The following is a 21,007-nucleotide window of genomic DNA, read 5'->3' on the forward strand; positions in this document are numbered from 1 at the left end:
CCGCCTCTCGCGCCGCATGCAAATGACGAGGGCGCCGCGCCATCCCCATTGGCTGCAGAGCCGGCCGAGCCCAGCGCGAGGACCCGCCCTGCGCGGTGCGGCACCATCGCCCTAGTAACCCGATGTTGAGCCGGGCGCGACCACCCGCCGTGGAGGGGGGAGGCTGCCGCTGCCGCCGCTGCTTCCGTCCTGTCGTCGCCCCCCGAGCCAGTGTGGAACCACTCCAGGGTCGTCTCGCCTTTGGTTGTCTCCGCTTTCAGCCGGCGATGGGCCGCGGGAGGTGGGCGGCGGGACGGCGAGCGGCAGTAGCGCGTCCAGTTCCCCCTAGGGCCGGCGCGCGGTTGGTTGGGCCTGAGAAGATGGCGTCGGGGCGCGGTGAGTGAGCGGGGGGGTGCGGGCGCTGAGGGACGGGGCCAGTTCCAGTCTCGTTCCCCCGCACCGGGAGCCCGTGGCTGCGTGGGCGGGCCGCCACGGGCCAGCCCTGCCATGGCTGTACTCGTGCGCATCCCCAGGCGGGCGCGGGCCGGGCCGGGCCGGGCGTGGGCAGCGGCCGTCCCCACCCACGTGTGGTTGTTGCGCGGGGCTGTGTGTGCTGACTGTGCGGGGTCCGTGTGGCTGTGTTCCCGCAGGGTGCGCGTCCCCTGGTGTTCCAGCCCCGCGCCCGCCGTAGCTGGCACCGGGAGGCAGCGGCGACCCCCGGGAGGCGATGGGCGACTGGGACCGGGTGTTCCGGCAGTACCTACCGCTGCCGCCGCACCCGCAGCGGGGCCGGGCCCGGCCCCCGCCCCGCTCCACCGCCTTCCGCTGCGTCCTCAAGTACCTGCACGGCGCTGCCCTCTCCCAGGTAGGGGCGATCGGCCCCGCGAGGGGACCCGGCAATGTCTTGCTGCACCTGTTGTTTCTGCTGAGTCTCACTATTCATAGAATCATGAAATAGTTTGGGTTGGAAGGGACCTTACAGATCATCTCCTTCCACCCTCCTGCCGTGGGCTACCTTCCACTAGCCCAGGTTGCCCTTTCCAACCTGCTGGCTTTGAACGCTTCCAGGGATGGAGCAGCCGCAGTTTCTCTAGATGACCTGTGCCAGTGCATCACCACCCTAGCAAGAAAGAATTTCTCCCTAAGAGCAAACCTAAATTGCTCCTCTTTCAGTTTAGCCTCCCCTCCTGCTTTTTCTGTCACTTTCTGTGAGTGTACAAAGTCACTCCCCATCTTTTTCTAAGCCTCTTTCAGCATTCCTGTCCATGTGTGTGGGCCTGAGCTCCCAATGGTGGCTTTTAAAACAAGGTGGTTTTTGGGAGAACTAACTGGAAATCTCCTGGAACCACAAAGTTGTTTCAATCCCATGCCTTATTATCTGTAAATCTGAGTTGAATTAATTTTTCATTTAGCTTTTTGTTAGTTTAGGTAAGTATATTTAAATTGAATTTTCTGGATAGCACTCTAACATCAACTGCTTCTTTATTCTATGCTTAATGCTCAATTTTCCCACTGTTCCTTTGCTCTGTCAGCCTCTGGCTTGGCAGCAGGTCCTGCAGCAATGCATGAAGCTGTCTGTGACCATGTGCCTGATTTGGGCATCCCTTAGAAAACAGGAATTATATCTCATACTAAAGTGTATCCTGAGCTTTGGGGACGCAGAGCTGACCTGTCCCCGAGCATCCCCAAAGCCAGTGCTTTGTGCCTTGCAGGGAGCCGAGTACCAGCTGCGCCTCTCCCTTTTCGATGCCACCTACCACCACTTCTTTGGGAGGACGTGGAGGAGCAGCTGGCGAGTTGCCAGCGCTGCCCCGCCACGCTCGGCCAGGGCGACGTTCAGTGAGGTGAGGGCTGCCAAGGGTCTGGGAAAACGCCCATCACTTTTCCATCCCAGTGCTTCCTGACTTTTTCCCCAGGGTGCATCCCAGACACTGCCCGTTTATTAAGCTTTATGTATGGTTTATTGGAGAAACTGGGGTGCTGGGTTTCCTTTGAGGCTGGTGCCACCGTGGGAGCAGCGATGTGCCACCACCTGCCACCTGCTGTGTTCGGAGCTGGCGACAGAGAGCAGTGTTTCCCCACAAGTGGGAAAGAAGGGAAGGAGCAACTGCCCACCCTCCTGCACAGCGCTTCTCTCTGCTTATCTGGGGACTAAACTCTCCCAAAGCCATGTTTCCATCCGCTGCCGATACCAGCAAACCAGGCTGTCCCTTAGTGGGGAGATTCCTGCTGCCCCATAGCATGACCCATGTTTCCTTCCCAATTCATAGCTCCTGTTTCCACGTCCTCAGTGCTGCAGGTGAAGTGAAGCACAGCTCGGCCCCGGGCTCTTCCTTCCTTTGTATTGACAGTGACATTGAGGGGCGTTGATGTGTGTATTTCTCTCCTAAGTGTTTCAGTACCGTCCCACCCTGGCTTGTTTTGAAGAGGGATGGATTAAAACTAGGGCAGAGAGTGCTGCAGAGAGAGCTGAATGCTGGGAGGAGCTGCCTTTCCAAATACATTCCCACTGTCTGCAGGATTCCTGGGTGTTTGCCATGTGGTTGGGAGCAGTTGGCAGGAGTTTTGGGGTGTTGGGGGGCTGTGTTGCAGCCTCTGTGTGGTGGCTGAATTGCATTGCCTGTCCCTGCAGCTGCAGGGCTCAGGGTCTGACAGAGGGGTGATCTGCATGTAGGGTGGGATCTTCCAGGTGTGGGAGAATCAGCAGCTCATTGTTAGGAACAGTTCGGGTGGAGCTGGAATTGATTTGTGACAGGTGAGGGAAGGTGGAAAGTCACTGCTCCCCTGCCTGTGTGTGCGCTGTGTGCTTGCTTGCCAGCCTCACCAGAGCAGGAAGGTGTGAGGACAGGGATCAGAGTCTGTGTGGCGGGTTTTGTCCCCAGGGTCTAGGGGAGAAGAATGCAGTGACAAACTGCTGTGTACATTGAGGAGGGGCCCTCCAGCTCAGTGGCACAGGGGATCCCCTGTCAGGGCTCCGTGTGCCTTTGCAGGGTGAGCCTTGCTCTGCAGACACAGTGGTCAGGTCGTTAATCCAGCACCTTGCAATGAAGGCTAATGGAATAACGATTTATGTCCTGGGGTAGATGTGGGAATGTCTCTCTCTTTTATTCCTTCCTGATAGCCCATATTGTAGTAAGCGTTTTCCTTGAAACACTGGGGTAATGAGTTTTTAATAAAAAGATTAACCTAGCTATAAATTCTGTTCTGGTGAGGTGACCTGTGTCTTGTCCCCTCCTGCCCTTAGGTCTAGGCTACTCCCATGTCCCTCCCCACTGCAGGAAGGTTTCCAGCTCCTTTTTTGTGCTTTAATGCTGTAGGTCTGGGATTCAGCGACACCCTGCTCATTTGGGGTCTGCAGCCTGCAAGTTATTCTGGAAAACAGGTGTTGGCAACAAAAAGAGAGTTAAAAAACAAAAAGATGATGCTTGAGACTTAAGGGCTGAGATTTCGTAGCAGTGCCAGAAGTAATTTGCCATTAGCTTCTGTCTGGAAGCTAATGGATGTTCTGGTTGTGCCACTGAGTGTCCCAGTACAAGAGGCATTGCTCTGCCTGCAGCTGCTGCTGCCAGCTCTGAAATAGCCCATCTCTCTCCTTTCCTGTCCCAGGTAATTTATTTCCACACCTCCTTGAACCACCCTGGCATTGCTGCTGTCGTGGAAGTGGTAATGATGGCTGGGAAAGGGGATGGGAGCTCTCAGCATCTTTCCTGTGGCTTTGGAATCATTCCCCTCTTCCACAGCGGATCAGAGGTGACAGACTCAGCCACTGAGGACAGAGCGTAGGTTCCCCTGCTGCGTGTGCCTGGTCACACTAGGAATTGATGTGGCAACGTGCATGGCTACTTTGAAGGGGGGAGAAAGGGTGGTTCTGGAGCTGCAGAAACAGAGGCAGCATTTAGAAACCTGGAATTCTTTGCTCTGAGGTAGCAGTGATGGCTTTGGAAGGAATGCCTGTCCCTTCCCTAAAGGACAGGGCTTTTTCAGAGTGGTTTGGGTGGGTTTTGCTGCTGAGCAGGGGCTTTGTGGAAGATGGAGATGTAATGGAAGATGGAGATGAGCTTCAGGGTGGATTTACTGACTGCTGCACATGTGCTCCTTGCTTTCAGGCTGAAGCTGTACCATGGGACACCACGTGCCCTATTGCACCCGCGCTTCCAGAACCCTGTGGAAAGTAAGGAGCAGCCAGACGTGGCATCTTGGTTCTTCTTGGTGGCTTCTCTTACCCAAATGTGTGTTGTATGTGTCTGCTTGATGTGAGACATGGTCAGTGCCCTGGTCCTGCTCAGTGGATGTGCCTTACTGCCAGCTGGGAGTGGCATGGCTGGGCAAACATAGGTTTTCCTTAGCTCCTAGCATGTGTGTTTACAGATAATGAATGGTTCATTCAGCATTGGGACTGTGAAGCTGTCTCCCCAGTTTTGTTCATTTTGGGATGTTTCCTTCAGAGAACAAATATATGACAGTGATGGAGAAGAGCTACCTGCAGTATGCCTTGAAGTCCCACCAGCCCCTGGAGGCGATATTTCACCTCCTTCCTGAAAACCTGCTGATATCTGGGCTACAGACTGTTCCTGGCTTGCTGCCGGCACGTGGAGACACAGGTAAGGGCTCTTTCCCTTTTCCTCTGCCTGTGCTGTTCCTGCTTTAAGGCAGTGGGTCCCTGGGAGGCTGTGGCAGGGCAGGCAGGGCACTGGGATGGGATTTGTGGGGGCACAGTGGTTTCTTTGCAGTGTCTTGCAACCCTTGTGAAGAGCATCTCCCCTGCGTGGGGCCACAGCCCTCACACTCAGAGCTCAGTCTGGAATCGGTCAAAATGGCTCAGTCAGTTCCCTGTCCGTTAATTGCTTTACTCCTGGGAAGCTGCTAGGGATAAGTGATGGCTGGTTTAATTACAGTCATTCAGCAGAATCTTAGAAACAGCTTTTGCAGCTTGTTTAAACTTCTCAGAGGCAGGTTCAGCATCACTGGGGCCTGGCAGGTTTGGGGGGATGAGCTCTTGCCTGCTCGGCTTTTGTTAATCTCTCCCTATGGCATATTGCCCTTTGAGGTTCTGCAATTAAAATAATGTGAGCTGAAGATTCAGAGGGTAAAAAATTCCTCAGAATTCTGCAGCTGAATTATTCTCCAGCTTCCTGCCTGGAAAACCTGATGGCTTTGGGGTAGTAAATGTTGGTACTGAAGGTGAGCAAGGTCTTGAAAGCAGCTGAGTCCCTGGAGGTGCTCAGGCCAGTGCTCAGAAGCTGAGTTGGCAGAGCCACTGCTGGCACTGCAGGGCACCCCATCATAGCAGTGGTGGCTTTGTGTTTGCCTGGGAAATCTGTGGCCACCACCTTGTCTTTCAGGCGACTGCTTGCAGAAGCCCCGGCTGATGAAGACAGTCACCTGCTATCTGGAGCGGCTTTTCATCCAGTTGTACCCTTCTCTGGAGGAGTTTGAGGAGGAACTGCTGGATTTACTGAACAGTGATCGCTTACTTCAGGTAAGTAGAGTGCTGTGAGGGTGGTGGAACCCTGGCACAGGTTGCCCAGAGAAACTGTGGACACTGGAAGTGTCCAAGGCCAGGTTGGACAGGGCTTGGAGCAGCCTGCTCTGGTAGAAGGTGTGCCATGGTAGGGGGTGGAACAAGATAATGCTTAAGGTCCATTCCAACCCCAACCATTCTGTGATTCCGTCATTCTAGGTACTGCCAATGTGGTTGAGGCAGGGGGAGGCACAGTGTACAACAGTAATTCTAGTGTCTGGAATTATGGGTGGGGTGAATAGTGTAAGTGATACTCATACATTTGTTTCTCTTGGAGTCTCCAGCATTTTTTTTGCTGTGGAAGCCTTTAGCTTGTTTCCTTCTCGGATTAGTATGTGTGTGCTCTGTGTGGGCTTTGTTTTGAATATCCAGACATACGGAATTTGGATTTGCTTTGCTATGGGAAATGCTGAGATGAGATGCAGTGAGTATTGAGTCCATCTCTTTGGAGTGGCAGCCACTGGCCAGGTTCTTTCTTGCCAGATTTGCACCAACTCTGCCATAAAGACAAAAGACTTTTGTACCTCTCATCTGCTGGGGGAATAGGTCCTGCTTTTTGAGTTTCTGAAGGGTTTGCCTGAATTCTTCTGGCTGTAGTCAGCGCAGGGAGGGCTGCCCAAGGTGGAAAACATTCCTGTCACAGGCTAACACTGGGTCGGACGGTGAAGAGCTGGTGGTTCGGGAGCGGCGGCTGCACGTTGGCGTCCACAATGGCCTGCGCTTCGTCCAGGCACCGCAGGTCGCTGTGCTGGTGCCAGGGGCAGAACTGTCACCGAGTGGCTGCCAGAGGGTGCCCAGCTCTGGAGCCAGGTAAGGGAGAGCCTCTCTGCTGCCGGTGCTGCTTCCCTCCTGCCTTGGATGCTTCCCACAGCCACTTCTCTATCCCGCACAGGGATGCAGGTCAAGCCCTGGTGCTGAGGAGCCGCATCCAGCTGAGTGAAATGGTCCCTCACCCGGCATTCGGGGTCTGCTTCCAGCTGGAATATGTCTTCTGCAGCACAGGGAGAGCTGGTGGGAAGGTAGGGCTGAGAGTGTGTGCGCCTTGTCTCTGTGCCTGTGAAAGAGCAGGGATCCATTCTGGAGGAGTGAGCCTTGCTGAGAAACTCCTTCCTCTGCCCTGTTTCACCATCCTGCTCCTCCAGGTTGCTGTAGCTCCTTGTTGTGGAGCTGTGGCTGTGCTGTGTAAAGCAGGGCCCTACAAAGTGTGCGGGTGCCTTCCACTGCACTGCACAAAACAACCTGCATGGCTTGGTGAATTATTTTAATTACATGTGGTTGTATTTCTCCACTGTTTATATGTAGATGCAGGAATGTAGCCTGCAGCATTCCTACAGTGTTCTGGCAAGCTAATCTGGAGAATTTCAGCTTTTTTTGTAATATCAAAAAGGCTTTTCTTCAGAATTTGGCATTTATGCTGAAAAGAGGTTAACCCATCCCACTCCTTTTTTTTGTTTATTTTTGTCCTGAATGCTGAGGTTTTCTGGGTGCTTCAGGCTGATGTTCTCAAACTGTAAAGGCAGGAGAAATCTCTGGGGGTGGTCTCTGCAGTCAATATACTCTCAGCTACTTACTGATAATTTACTTACATCTTAGTTTAACCTTTCTGCAGGTTAAACCCAGCTCAATTAGTACTGTGTATCCCCTCCAGAGACCTTGTACTGTTGAGCCATCAGCTCCTTGCTGGCTGAGTCGATGGCCAAGCATTTGTTAGGAGGCTTTAATCGTCCTGCTAAGATGTTTGTTGAAATTGTAGCAAATGCCTCTTATTAAGCCATCCAGAGCCAAAGTAGAGGAAATGGGCATTTATAAAGCAGATGCAATTGCCAGACCAGAGGGATTTGTACTGAGAAGGGAGACACCGAGCTGTGCTGTTAGAAGTTGTTGTTGGATCCAGCTCTGTTGGAAAGCTGAAGCCCAAGGTCCCACGGAGATTTGGGGTTCTAGAGGCAGATCTGTTTGGCTCTGTGGGGAGCTGTCTGGGGCAGCAGTGGAGCCAGTCCCTGTGGTGCAACCCTGGGGCAGAGTGCTTAATCCCAAAGCTGCTTGCAAAGCTGATCACCTTGTCCTTGTCCTCCGTGCCATAATTAGCTGTGAGGGGGATGGTGGGTGCTGGCAGAGCCCTCTCTTTTTTCTGTGCCTCTCCTTCAGTTTGAGGGAGGCTGTGGATGTGCTGGGTAAGTGGAAAGCTTTCCCCTCTGCCAGGGATGGGGGTCCAACATGTATTCCTTCGTGCAGCTGCTTGAGGGAGGGGTTACAGAGGCATAAGGTCCTGGGAAGTGAAGTGTCTCCAGAACAAGATGAAGAGCAGTGGCTTCTGTGATGCCAGAGCCAGGTTGAGGAGGTGTGGAGGGGGATGAGAGCCAGTGCCTGTCTGGCAGCACCCATTCCCAGCTCCTGGCAGTGAGGTGGGGCTGCCTGGTGCTCACTGAGCCCCCCCACCCCCAGGCCCTGTCCGGCAGTGCCCGCAGCGAGGCGGCCGACATGCGCTCGGTGCGCTGGGCTGTCTGGAGCCCTGCCCTGGGCACCGGTGACACGGACGTTGTCCTGCCCCTGCGTGGTGGTGCCCGCCGTGGCCCCTGCCAAGCCTTGGTCTACCGGACCCCACCGAGCTCCCGGCAGGTAAGGGTGTGCTGGCCCCTGGCAGCTTTGCCTCCGGCGTCAGGGCGAGGGGGCCACTGTCGGAGGCACGAGGGAGGCTGCGTGTAACACACTGTCTAAAAGCATTTTCGTTGCCAACTTCAGGGGAAGCACGTGGAGTCTGGGACTGTCCAATTCCATGTTTCCACTGATTCGGAAGAACATCTTGTATCTGCTGCGGAGCTCCTATGTAAAGACAGGGACGAGTTGAAGCAGCCTCCTACGCCATCGCTGAGTGAGTGTTTTCCAGATCGCTGACGTTTAAAATATAGAGTGTGGCACTGGTGTCTGCTCGGGAGAGAAAACAAGACTTCAGTGAGTTTCAGTGAGCTAGTTATGAATTACTGGAGTGAAGCAAGTTTTTGTCAAGTTGAATTCAGCTCTTACTTTTTAACTTGCAAAATTCCCATGTGATAGTATTGCTGAGCCATGTGCAAAATCCCCAGGGATTGGCAGCACTGCCCCAGCCGGCTCCAATTCCAGGTCACCCAGTGCAGTGGCCACACCAGCAGCACATGCTCACTGCAGGTACTGCTGCTCCTCTCTCTGGACTCAGAGTCTCTCCAGACATGAGACAAGAGAGATATCAGTCATAGGCTGGGGAAAAGTAATCTGGTTGTGCCACCACTGATGGATGGGGTTGGGTTAGGTTTGCCTAGGTTGGGTTGATGTGTGCAGGATGTGCTGGTGTCTGACTGAGGAGGTGCAGGCAGCATCTGTGCATCTGCACAGGTGCATCTGTCTATAGTTTTGGGGGCTGTGTGGTTAGGGTTCCAGCACCCCTCTGCTCTATTGGAGGTGGAAGGAAAAATGCTGTGGGCTTGGGTTTGGGCATGAGGTTGTGCCCATGCACTGTGCTCCTAAAAATCCTCTTTGGCTTGTTTATCTTTCATCCATTTTTGTGATTTGTGGGAAGCAAACTCCCCTTTCTTTGCAGTGCTGCTCCTGCAGGGGTCCCAGGTGTGTCTTGGGGTGATGCTTTGGTCACCAGGCAGTGTTTCAGTGTGTGTCCCACAGCTCTCTGATACCTCCCCAGCTCTCTGATGATCACTTGGTTCCAGCCCACGGGCCAGGCAATGCCCAGTACGGTGGGTTGCTGTTCCCTGCTGGCTCCAGTGCGGTGGTGCCTTCCACGAGATGGCAGTGGCACCACGGCTTTGCTATGACAAATCCTGTGTTTCTGCTGGTGAGGAGCCAGGATTGCTCCTGGGAGGGGCTTTGGAGAGGAAAGCTTGAGGGGGAGATGAAGGGGTCTGGTGATGTCAGGGTATGTGGTGTTGATCTCCCGGCAACACACGCTGCATCATGACTGGTACCTTCCTGGTGCTGCTTGAAAAGTTTTCCCTGGTGCCTTTCAGCTGTAGGTGGCTGGGATGCTGATGGGAGTTGTGGTGTGGTGAGGGGAGAGGGAAGCAAGTGCTGACACTGAGCTTCCAACCTGGTGGTGGTCTGGAGTGCTCTGGCTTGGGCAAGTGTGCTGGACTGTGGGCTGTGTCCCTTGTGAGGGGCTATCCCCATCAAGGTGATTTTCAGGGACAAACTCCCTGGCATTTCCCAGCTTCAGGGGGCTGATGGCGCCAGGGAGAGCTTGCAAGTGCAGCAGTGGTCCCAGAGCTGTGCCCCTCCAGCCTGTGTCCCAAGGGCCTGAGGAGACTATTGGGTTAACTTTTTGTAGAGTTCTGTTGAGAAACATGCTGCTGCCTGGCCCAAGGGGGGCCAAGAGCTTCTTCTGTCAGCTCAAATGCTGGTGCTGCTGCTGTGTCTGTCCATCCTCTTCTTAACACCAGCCAAAGCCATCCTAACTGGAAGGAAACAAACAGTATTTTAGGCATGAGGGAGGCAGGGTGGTTTCCTTTACACAGCAGCCAGCATGGAATAGCTGGGATGTATGTGGTGGGCGAAAGCAAATTAAGGTCTCAGCATCACATGGATGCAGAGATGGAACATCTGTGCCCCTGCTCTGCTGCGAAGGACCCGCGGCTCCACGGCACAGTGAGCTCAGCTGTGCCGGCGCGAGAGAGCAGCCGAATATAAACACAATAAAGCTCCCACCGTTTCGGGGCACAAATGCTCGAGCAGATGAAGGGAGTGACAAAATATAACAGAGAAGCAATGAAAACCTTAAGTATCCTAAAACTTTCACGTCTCATTAAGCATCCCACTTAGGCAGCACCGTGTGGCCGTGGGGCACCGCGGAGCTGTCAGGGGATGGGGGAGCTGCTGTTTGTGGCAGAGTTAGCCTGATTCACGGCAAAATAACGGATGGGTCTGGAGATGTGCTGTGTTAACCCTGAAGCAGCAGTCTTATTAGCAAATAAGTCAAAAGAAATGTTTGGGTAGTGGTAAGCTGCTTCACTGTGCTGCCTTTGCCCCTAAAATTGAAAAGGGCTGGTGGAAGGACAGGGCAGGTTTGGTGGCAGTGGGTGCAGCTGCAGTAATGGGGCCTGAGGGTGATGGCTCCTCTACAGCATCTCTCCTGTCCCTCTCCACAGGAGTGCCAACCCCACGGCGAGTGCCAGTCTCCCCACGGGGACCAGGGGTAAGTGTCACGTGCACCAGTGGATGCGGGTGGTGGGCAGCAGCATTCCCCAGGGGATGGCCCACATGTAGGATGTGCTTCTGGACCCATCCCCTGCCTGTTTTCCTGTCTACTGCAGCCAAGAGGCACTAAGTGTCCTCAGCTCCACCTCCTCCAGGCAGTTCCTGCCGGTGATGTGCTGGGCGAGGTTCCCTGTGCTCTTTTCACACCCCAGGAGTGAGGGCAGCTCTGATTTTTGACAGCCCAGATTTGCTGGGTGCTGTTGTCCCTGGTATGCGCTGACAGTGACACACAGTTTGTTCATGCAGAGTTCCCAGGATTTAAGGAGAGCTGTGAATACTGAGAGCCCTCTTTATGCTGTTTTATATCTTGATGCAGGAATCAATGCACACAAATATTTTTGATGAAATGAAATGCCTCATAAGGCCACATTAAGCAGTTTGATCTTCCTGCTGCATGTGCTCATCCTCTTGCCAGGGAGCGAGCACTGGGGAAATGGGAGCAGAGGTGCAAACCCTTTTGCGGGCAAGCTGTACCACTTCTTGGTGGAATGACCCCTGGGGCACGTGGTGGTGGAGCTCCTTTAGCACAGAGGGGGCTGCTGGCTCTGCTTGCCACAAGGGCTGCCTCAGGAGGCTGCCTTGGGGCTGTGGGTGCTCACGCTTGCTGCTCTCTCACCAGCTGTCGGTGTCCCAGCTCGTGGCCTCACCACGGGGCACAGGCCAGACCCTGCAGCAGGATGGGGGCATCACCCACCTAGAGACCAACCTGGGCTCACCGGACACAGAGCCTTGTGCCAGTGACCAGCTACGGGCACTGCCCTTCACCCCTCTGCAGCTGCCCATGGCTGCTGTGGGGCTGCAGGCAAGCAGGTGATGCTCGGCTGCCCCTCCCCAGGTTCCTGTGGCCCCATCACCTGGCCTGCCAGGGTCCCCATGGCCCCTTTTGTGGAGCTCACCCCTATTTCTCCATCAGTTTCCATGTGTCCCTCTCTCGTGCTTCACTGGCCCGCCTGCACGCTGCCGGCTTTCCAGACATCCTGGACCGCAACCAGGAGCCAGTGGAAATCTCGGAGCCAGTGGAGCTGGGCAGTTTCAACCTGCAGCTGGAGGAAGCTGACCCTCTGCAAGGCAATGAAATTGTCCTGCAGTTCCTGGCTTTTGACAGGTGGGATAGCAGTTCATGGTCTTGTGTGGGCAGATCCCAAAGGCCTCCTGGACAGAGTCCTTTCCAAATTCCCCCAACCCTCTGCCCTGCTTGGGCAAGAGACATCTTTGCAGCGGTGTCTCCTCTTTTAGCACCTACTTTTGTCCTTTCTGGACACTTTTAAGTAATAATCCGGTTTTTTAAAATTGGATCCATGAGCTACAATATGATGTCAGAGCTCATTAATGCAGGGTTTCTCCAGAAATGCAAATGGAGTTGGCAAAGTTGGCACCCAAGGGGTGGCTTTGGCTGCATAAGGCCCCGCTTCTGTTTCTTCCATGGCTGGCAATGTGCTGTGGGAAGGTAACATGCTGCCTTTGCTGGGCGCCTCCATCACAGCATATGGCAGGAGACAGCTGGAATTACAAAGCTTTTTGGAAAGTTAAGGCAAACCGTATGGCCGCTGTCTTCAGAAAAGTCCAAATACTTGTGGTGCTGCCAATCTTCTCTTGTTCTTCTGCTTCTTGGCATGTGCCAAATGCATGAGGAGCTCGTGACAGGGTGGCAGTGCCATGCTATAAGTGACCCAAACCCCTCTGTCTCCTCAAGGGATGCCCAGGGCAGTGTGGAGGGGCTGTGGCCAAGAACTGTCTTCCTCACCTTCCAGTTCTACCGTTTCCCACCGGTCACCACGCCCCGGCTGCAGCTGGTCAGCACAGACGGGGGTCTGGCAACTGGGCTGGCTGTGCCGGCACAGCTCCTTTTCCGTGTCAACGAGGATGGGACCCTAACCAGTAAGCTCTGGTTTTAGCATCCATGTATGGCTGCTCCTCTTCTGTTGGGTGGATGAGGGCTTGCCTCTGGCCCAAGGGGTGGGCTGGTATCTGTTAATAGCAAACCTCTGCTGATTTGCATGTCATGAAAAACATTCAGATCATCCAGTTTGAAGCAGAACACAGAATGTCAGTTGTGTGAGGTGCACCTTGAGGCTTCCCATTAAGACAAGTGCCACATCTGTGACAGTGTGGTGCCTTGCAGAACCACCAGGCTTGCAGCTGAAGTACATGGTGGATCCGGCTTTCCTGCGGCCTGGGGAGCAGCGCTGGTTCCTGCGGTACCTGGCCGAGCACAGCCTCCAGATTGACGTCTGGGATGGGGACTCCCTGCTTCATGTTGGGTCTGCTGCCATTAAACTGGAGGTATTGATTAGATAGAAGGCCTTTTCCCATGGCTGGTAATGGTGAAGGCCCCCCTGCCTGTGTGGAGTGCTAGGGCAGAGTGCAGCTCTCATTTCGGTCCTGTGTTGAGATGCTATTGCACTGTCCTTGTGTCTTCAGTAATGGAGTAACTGTCAGTCCCTCTGTGTAACCGAGTCTGGTGTCAGCGTGACAAGCCCCTAATCACAGGATTTGTTATCTTTTCCTCTGAAGTGATGACAAAGCATTAACTTTCTTTGCCTTTCCCTGGAACTCTGGCAGTATTCTAGCACTAAGCCCTGCAGAGCCAGGACATCTAGTGTCATTCATACTCAGACCCCTTGACCCCTCTGGGCCAGACTCCCCAGTTACTCATCACACCTTGTCTGTCCTTGCCTTGTCCCCAGCCCCTGCTGCGCCAGGGCCGGATGGCTGTCAGGACCTACCACGAGTTGGAGGTGGCCACGACTGAGTACGAGCCGGACGGGACGGTGATGGGCCGGGAGGCTCTGCGGCACGGCGCCCTGCGGCCCCTCGGTGTCCGTGTGGCTGTGAGGGGCCGCCTCCACCTCTGCCTGGCCAATGTTGGTGAGAACCCACTGCTCATGCGGCCCAAAGGCTCGGGTGGGGCACCCAGCATGTGCGGGGCTGTACCTGAGTGAGACCCAGGCTGGCGGGGACGTCATCCTTCCCAGAACCTGCTGGTTGCTTTTATTTTATGTATTTAATTCTGTGTCCTATAAATGTACAGTGACTCCAGGTTTTAAAATCTTATCTTCAGAGGAGAGATTAGCTCCATATAAGATATCTTAAATCATCATTTCCATACTTTGCCTGCAAAGGGCTGATAAGCTCCTGGGAAGGAGAATCTGAGATCCACAACCCAGGGAGTGGTTTAACTCCCACCCTGACAAAGAAGAGGGAGGGAGGAAGTGGAGCCACTGTTCCAGGACAGCAGCTGCCCTTTGATTGGTGTTTTTCCCATCCTCTGTTTTTTTGAAATTTCAAAACACTGTTAGAAATAGGGTGGCAAAGCTTGGTATACTTTCCTGAAGGATGGGGATGGGATGTGTAGGCTGGGAAGATACCTGGTGGGTTTAGAGCCTTGTGTGGCTCCACTTGGCACAGCCTTTGTGGGAGGGGGGAAATGCAGCAGGCCATGCTGGAGGAGGCAGAACACAGAAATGAAAGCAGGATCTGGTGAGTGGCTCAGGATGGTGTGTGCTCTTGGTGCTGCTTCACTCCTGGACAGGTGACTTTGTGACAGAACAGGCTCCAGGGAGCATGTGGGGCTTTATGGGCATCACTGGTTTCCAGATATTCCCTCCTGCTTGTGTAAATTGGCTGAACAGAGCAGCAGGCATGTAAAAATTTGCAGTAGATTTTTTAACAGTGAAAATGGATGGTTTCCACTCACTCATGTCTCCACTTGTGGCAGGTCACCCGTGTGAGGGGACCCCAGGACAGCTGCCATTCCACTCCCGCATTGTCACTGCACCAGACAGCACTGTCACCACCCCAGGTGGTGGCTGGAACTCCCTGAACACTCCTGGTGGTGAGTCCTGCTGGGGCCTGGCCTGTCCCTTGTGGGTTGAGGTGGGCAGGGTCTCTGTTGCTGCAGTGCCAGCTGTGGGTCAGCTGCCCCCTCTGGTGCTCCCCTTTCCAGCCCTGCAGTATTGCAGGGCTCTTGGGGGCTGCAGTTTGTGGGGTGTCTGTCCTTGGTGCCACGGTGGTCTCTCCCCACAGGCAGGACAGCGTGGGCCCGCAGGCTGGTGGATGTGGACAATGAGCTGCAGGCCGCACTGCGCAGTCGCCGGCCAGAAGTGAGCCTGGCCCCCCTGGTCACCCTCAGTGAGGCCATGTCCACCCACTGGCTGCAGCACCTGTTGGTGGTGTGGCTGCACATGGGGGCTGGTGGCAGGAGGCCTCATGTGGGGCCAGACTCCTGCGTGTCTCTGGGCTCATGGTTCCTTCTCTCCCAGCAGGGCTGGCCAAAGCAGCGTGCCTGGGACCTGCAGGTCATTGATGCCTACCGGGATCACATCAAGGGAGAGAGCATCTACCAGATGCTCAGCCAGGCCATCACAGCCACCCGCACTGTCCACGCTGTGCTGGGGACAGCTGAGTTCTTTGAGTTCGCCCTGAAGAACCCGTACACTGTCCAGCACACTGTGACCATCGAGGTCAACGACCCTGAGCTCAGGTGGGGGCTCCCCTGTGTGTGTGGGGAGATGCCAGGGTGGTACCAGCTCCCTCCCAGTCCTCACCAGCACCTCTGCTGCTCACTGCCCCAGTGTCATACTGGACCCGAGGGAGTGGCGCCACTTCAAGGAGCTGACCAACAGTGTTACACCAGTGGAGGAGGATATGTTCCATCTCCGTGATGACCTCAAGCCTCAGGTCTACCTGCGCCCCAGTGAAACTGTCCACATCCCCTTCAAATACCAGACCTTCTCTGCAGACCCTGCTGTGGTTGCAGCACAGGTAGGCACAGGCCCCTGTTTTGAGCTGTTCCCAGTACGAAGTGTTCCCCTCGGCTGTGTTTGCCAATGCAGAGGAACAGCCATGGGAAGCAGCAGCAGCTGCAGCGATGCTGTACCCTTAGGGAACTCACTCTCACCCTGCAGGGGCCGGCTGGGCTGGGCACCGGTGCCGGTGGGGACACTCACTCCCTTGGGAAGAGCGGGGCCAAACAGACAAAGCTCATCCAGGTTAGGGAACCAGGTGAAACGCTGCTTGAGGGGCTGTGTGGGAGGAGCAGAATCACTGGAAAACCCCATCCCTCTCCTGCTGGCCCCTGGGACAGGTCACCTTCCAGGTGAGCGGGGGGAAGCCCATCGCACTCCTGCGGGTGAAGGTGGAGCCGCAGCCCCATGTGGTGGACCAGACCTTTCGCTTCTACCACCCAGAGCTCACCTTCCTGAAGAAAACCATTCGTCTGCCTCCCTGGTACACCCTCCCTGGTGAGTCCGTGGTGTGCCTGGCAGGGCTTGGGCTCTTCACTTAGTCATCATCCATAACTCATGGAGCCTTTCTGAGGCACAGCAGCATCCAGAGAGCACATTGCTGCTTCCTCACCCCTTCATGGCCCTGGACTCCTGGCTTGCTCTCCATCCATCTTTCTCTGTTAACTTCAATCCAAATTCCCTACACCTGCACACCCTTGTGGTTTGCTGGTAGTCTAGCATGAGGGGTTCTGTGTGCAGCTGTGTGGGGTGCAGGGGAGAGGCACAGGCAGAGGTGAAGCAGATTCCTGAAGGTGTTTTCCTCGGTCCCTTGTCCACAGGCACACCAGTGGGGGTGCCAGGCGGGCAGCCTGAGATGTTTGTTCGATGCAGTGACCCTGACATCATTTGTGAAACCAAATCCTTGGTATGTTACACTTTGGCATCGTTGTTCCTCATGTCCTTCTGCAGATTGTTTGGGTTGACAGAGAGCTGCCAATGTGGGTACAACCACAGAGCATCCCTGTGTACCAGCCCATGGCAGTGACACAGTGGCAGCGATGAAGCTGGAATTGCTTTTTATTCCCAGTTAAAAGGAGCTGCATTGTTTTGGTGGGGGAGGCTGAGCGTTGCCCCTTATCGCATCATGCAGCAGCCTGTGCTTGCTTGTTCTTTTGAGCAAGTACCAGATGATTCAGACACTGGGGAAAAGCAGCCTTTTGTTGGGCTGGGATAGACCTTTCTGCTGCTCGGGGTATCCGCAGCTGTTGGCAGCGCACGGTGGGATGGTGTGTCCTTGGGGTGCACAGCAAAGCCCATCCCTGCTGAAGGATGCTGGGGTAGTGGGGCAGCTCCATGCCCAGCCCTGCACCATCCCACTCCTTCCCCAAGCAGGAGGCTCTCCTGGGCTGGCTCCACAGCAGGAAGGGGTGGAAGGGAAAAATAAGCTTAGGCATGTCCATGCAAATGGTGACGAGGGATAGTTGCTAATTGCTGTTGTGGAAATGCGTTAGTATGGTAATTGGATTAGGGCTTGTTAGAAAACTTGCAGAAAATTTGCCAAAATTTGATTACAGATACAGACCTGGAATGCGATAGTCATTTGTATCCTCTTTTGTAATTAAAAATACTGGGAGAGCTCAGCCAAGCTGTGTAATAACTTAATAACGTAGTTTAACGAGGTACCCAAAGCATCTGCTTTCATAAGGCCATTGGTGGTAGTTCCCCCGTTAATGGGAAGACACCCTGGGCTCCTCATTAGCTGGTCAACTGCTGGGACAATGTTCTGTTGTCTGTGCAGGGGCCTGGTGAGCCACAGGACATCTTCCTCAAAGTAGCCGGAGGACCAAGCCCGCAGATCAAAAAGTTCTTTGTTGCTATTTATATGTAAGTAGCAGGACCCCAAAAGGGTGGGTATGTTGATTCCCATGCTGTGTGGCAAGCCCTGTCTGTCTGTCCATGCACAGGGACACCTGGCTGGCAGCACCTGTCCAGATCTGGCAGTTCTACCTGCACTCGCTGCAGCGCCTGGACGTGGCCTGCACAGCCGGGCAGCTCACCCGCCTCTCCCTGCTGCTGCGTGGCACCGCGGCCCCGCGGAGGGTGCGGGCCTTCACCTCCCACCCCCAGGAGCTGGAGGTAACCCCTGTGGTGGGCTGGGGGCTGGCTGGCCTGGGTCAGCCCAGAGAAACCCCCTCTGGAAAGCAAAAGGCAACCCACGCGGAACTGTGAACAACTGAGAGCCATAAAGCGTTTGTGATAATTATCTTTTGATTAGAGCTGTCATGTGTAGGATCATTGGCGCGAAACCCCGGAGGGCAAATTATCTGCGTTAATGAGACTGTCTGAAGACTCACAATTTCTTTAGAATTTGTTCGTCCGTAATTGGAAATGTGAATAATAAAAGGCAGAAAAACTCCACTGCTGTCCTGTAAAGGAAAGGCAGAGGCTCCCCAGGCAAAGCCTGTGTGGGGAACCCCTGGGCTGGGGAGGCCCTGGGTGTTCCCAAGTGGCTCTTGTCCTTCCTGACATGAATTAGTCCCAGAGTATCCCTGGGGCTGGGAAGTACGGGGTTTAATAGTGGTGGAATAGGGGTACAGGTTTTTAAGAGCAATTGGGTCTAATTGATGCTCCAAGCTGGACTTTTCAGGGCTGTCATCAGCTGTTGTGGGTGGCTGTAGCTCCAGGTGTTGTTCCACAGATGGATCCAAGCGGTGCCTTCCTTCTCCCCGCCAATGGCATTCAGGACCTGTATATCGGTGTGAGGCCACGGCGGGCTGGCAGCAAGTTCATCTACCTCAACTTGGTGGACGTGGAGTCCCACCAGCTGGTGTCCTCCTGGCTGCTCTGCCTGTCCTGCAGGCAGCCCCTCATCTCCAAGGTATGTCAGCTCTCACCACTGCGAAACATGGTGATGGCATCGGATCAGTGGTCTCAGTTCAGCCAATAACCCGGGGCTGTCTCCTGCTTCTTCCTCTCTTTCCATCTGTGTTTTTTTTGGCGCTTGCCACCATAAACACACATTTAGCCCTTTGGGTACTTGAATAATCTCACTGAAGCCCCTGGTAAAATGTCTTTTAGGCTGTTTTGGAGGCAGCCCCACGCTGAGGAGCGGCAGCTCGGAAGTATTCCCAGTTGTGAAATTAGAGCTGCAGCATGCTGCTTTCGATTAGCGCTGTGCTGGCAGAGGCCTTGCCTCAAAGACAGAAAATTAGATTTCCTGGCTAATGTGTTCCTTCTAAAAATGTTTTCCTGAACCCCTTGGTACTGGGAAAGGTTCAGATTGGCATTTACACTGATGCCCCATTGTCCTGCCACATGCTGCTTGTGCTATGGGGTGTTAAGAGAATCAGAGTAGTTGGGGCTGGGAAAGGGTGTTCAGGGTCATCAAGTCCATCTAGTTATCTGAGCACCACAGCTCATTCTGGGAATGAGAAGGAACTGGCTAGTCTCTGCTACTGTCCCAGCCCTTTGTTCTTCACACTCGTAATTAATTGTTGCTGCTTAAGATCAAAGGTGGGTTCTTTCTGCTGGCTGGCAGAGCAGATGTGAGTTGTGGGAGGGGAGGGCAGTGTGCGGGAGGCAATTCTCTGTAGTGGGTTTGGGGAGTGCCTGTTGTTGCTGCTGCCCACCCTGCCATCTGTGCCATCTTGCCACGGCCCCTGCTTGCCCCACAGGCCTTTGAGATCTCGCTGCCTGTGGGAGGTGGGAAAGGCTGCAACAAGCGCATCACCTACACCAACCCCTACCCCTCACCCCGGCTCTACTTCTTATGCACCAACCGCCCCGACCTGCTGCAGTTCAAGGAGGATTCCTTCGAGGTATGTCCTGCTGCCAGCACTCCCTCCTTGTCAGGCCCCTCATCCGGCCAGACCAGGTTATGCTGGGTGGGTGCCAGCCGTGAGGGCCACCCTGGCTGGGGGAAGGTGGGCACATGAAGGGGCCTGGGCAGGTGCTGCTGCCTCCTCCAGCCCTCTCTCCCACAGGTGGCTGGAGGGGAGGTGTACACCATCGGCCTGCGCTTCGCCCCGAGCCAGACAGTGGGGGAGGAGGAGATCCTGATTCACATCAATGACCACGAGGACAAGAATGAGGAGACCTTCTGCGTGAAGGTCCTGTACCAGTGAGGCTGCCTGCCCGTCACTGCGAAGCTGCAGGTTCCTGTGCCAGTCCAGCAGCTTCATCAACACCACCTCGGGGGTGCCTGTGTCTGTCTGAGGGTGGTCATGACCTCCATCCCCTGGCTGTCACCTTGCCAGGTTGGGGGTGTCTTTGTCACCAGCATTCCCAGGCATTGCCCTGAGTGCCGGTGGTGCCAGGCGGCTCCATCCGCACAAACTGAGACGAGTAGATGTGTTTGTTACAGCACTTTGTGACTGCAGGATCTGTATTTTTGTTAAGCGTGATGATATTTTAGGCACTTTGAATCTTTTTTTAACTTAAAAAGTTTGCAGATTTGATTCTGCAGAATATTTTTAAAGTATTTTATATTTGACAGTGAGTTTTGTACACACTAAGGCAGTTTTACAGGATTTTTGGTACTTTTTACTCATCCTCGATCCATAAAAATTACTGCACACAACCTGCAGAGTGTGGCAGCATTTTCTTCCTGGGGAGGTGGAAATCCTCAGCATCCCTGCCCTGTGGAGATGAGTCCTGGAGGTCCCCTGCATCACCCCTGTCCCCTGGACCATGCTAGGGGTCAGGGCAGGGACCATAAATGGGACTGGGAGCTTAGGGCAGCCCACTAGCTCTGGAAATGCTGTTTCACTCTCCACAGGCCTGAGGCTGGTGAATTAGTGGCCCCGATAAAGTCAGGTGCCGAGTTCCTCTGCCTCCCTCACACTGATGGGAAATGACAGCTCATATTTTAGAAATTATTATACTGTCTGCAGCACAGAGAGGCCCTGAAGTTGGGTTATTAAAGTAGATTAGCTGAATAATTTTTATTACATTTTCACAGAACGATATTTCTTGAGGCTTATGAATGAGCTGGTGCTGTACCTGCAGCACAGGCAGCTCGAGTGGTGAATGATGTGCCAGCATTCAGGGGACACCAGCACAGGGACTCAAGCTCAGCTGGTGCTTGAATGGTGCTGCCTGCTCCCCTGCAGCACATGTCTGTGGCCCAAAAATCTACAAAACTCTCATTTAAAAAAGTTGATAAAACTTTCCCTGTAGGAAATGCAAATGCCTTGTGTCCCAGCTGCTTGGCATTATGGCCATGGCCCTTGGAGTTGCTGCTGCTGCTGCCTCTCAAACTCAGGACAAGCCTAGGGACAGCTTCCTGGGTTCCCACTTGTTAATGAAGTCATCCCTGCTAATGACAATGAACTTGAGCACCCGTGCCTGGCATGCTGCTTGGTGTGCTCTACCCATTTGCATTCATGTCAGGAAGGAAGTGATTCCACTAATGACAGAATTAATTTGGCCTAAAAATCTCAGTTTGCGTCTCATCACTGAGGTGTGCAGGGAGGGGAAGGATTGAAAAGCCCTTCCCATGGGTTCAGTAATTCTTGGGGCTGTTGTCCCTCTTGGAGTAGAT

General features: G+C 54.3%; 1 protein-coding gene across 9 annotated transcripts; it reads left to right on the top strand.

Moving 5' to 3' along the window:
• The first annotated feature begins 16 nt into the window (after nt 1-16).
• NPHP4 (nephrocystin 4) lies at nt 17-20,044 on the top strand. Of its 9 annotated transcripts, none has more exons than XM_086860898.1 (29): nt 17-375; nt 630-844; nt 1,692-1,823; nt 3,586-3,758; nt 4,086-4,150; nt 4,425-4,580; nt 5,322-5,458; nt 6,144-6,310; nt 6,393-6,519; nt 7,946-8,119; nt 8,243-8,372; nt 10,630-10,676; nt 11,358-11,548; nt 11,652-11,843; nt 12,432-12,616; nt 12,861-13,021; nt 13,426-13,606; nt 14,457-14,573; nt 14,765-14,841; nt 15,001-15,221; nt 15,313-15,502; nt 15,646-15,729; nt 15,825-15,981; nt 16,305-16,390; nt 17,264-17,349; nt 17,430-17,601; nt 18,164-18,343; nt 19,140-19,283; nt 19,449-20,044. In XM_086860898.1, the coding sequence occupies exons 2-29, from the start codon at nt 707-709 to the stop codon at nt 19,587-19,589; spliced, it is 4,011 nt and encodes a 1,336-aa protein (XP_086717024.1). In that variant the 5' UTR covers nt 17-375; nt 630-706; the 3' UTR covers nt 19,590-20,044. The 9 variants fall into 9 exon arrangements, with proteins under 9 accessions (XP_086717024.1, XP_086717025.1, XP_086717026.1 ...); XM_086860899.1 differs by having other exon boundaries at nt 15,004-15,221; XM_086860900.1 differs by having other exon boundaries at nt 15,004-15,221; nt 15,837-15,981.
• Nucleotides 20,045-21,007: the final 963 nt, after the last annotated feature.

The sequence above is a fragment of the Cyanistes caeruleus genome, chromosome 22 (genome assembly GCF_971803275.1).
Source record: "Cyanistes caeruleus chromosome 22, bCyaCae1.hap1.1, whole genome shotgun sequence".
Classification (NCBI taxonomy): Eukaryota; Metazoa; Chordata; class Aves; order Passeriformes; family Paridae; genus Cyanistes; species Cyanistes caeruleus.

What these genes read in the sequence shown, in the direction of transcription:
- NPHP4 (XM_086860898.1), top strand. Translation starts at nt 707, where the DNA reads ATGGGCGACTGGGACCGGGTGTTCCGGCAGTACCTACCGCTGCCGCCG. An exon ending in GCCGGCACGTGGAGACACAG is followed by an intron (nt 4,581 to 5,321) that starts GTAAGGGCTCTT and finishes CTTGTCTTTCAG; the next exon opens with GCGACTGCTTGCAGAAGCCC. An exon ending in GTGCCCAGCTCTGGAGCCAG is followed by an intron (nt 6,311 to 6,392) that starts GTAAGGGAGAGC and finishes TATCCCGCACAG; the next exon opens with GGATGCAGGTCAAGCCCTGG.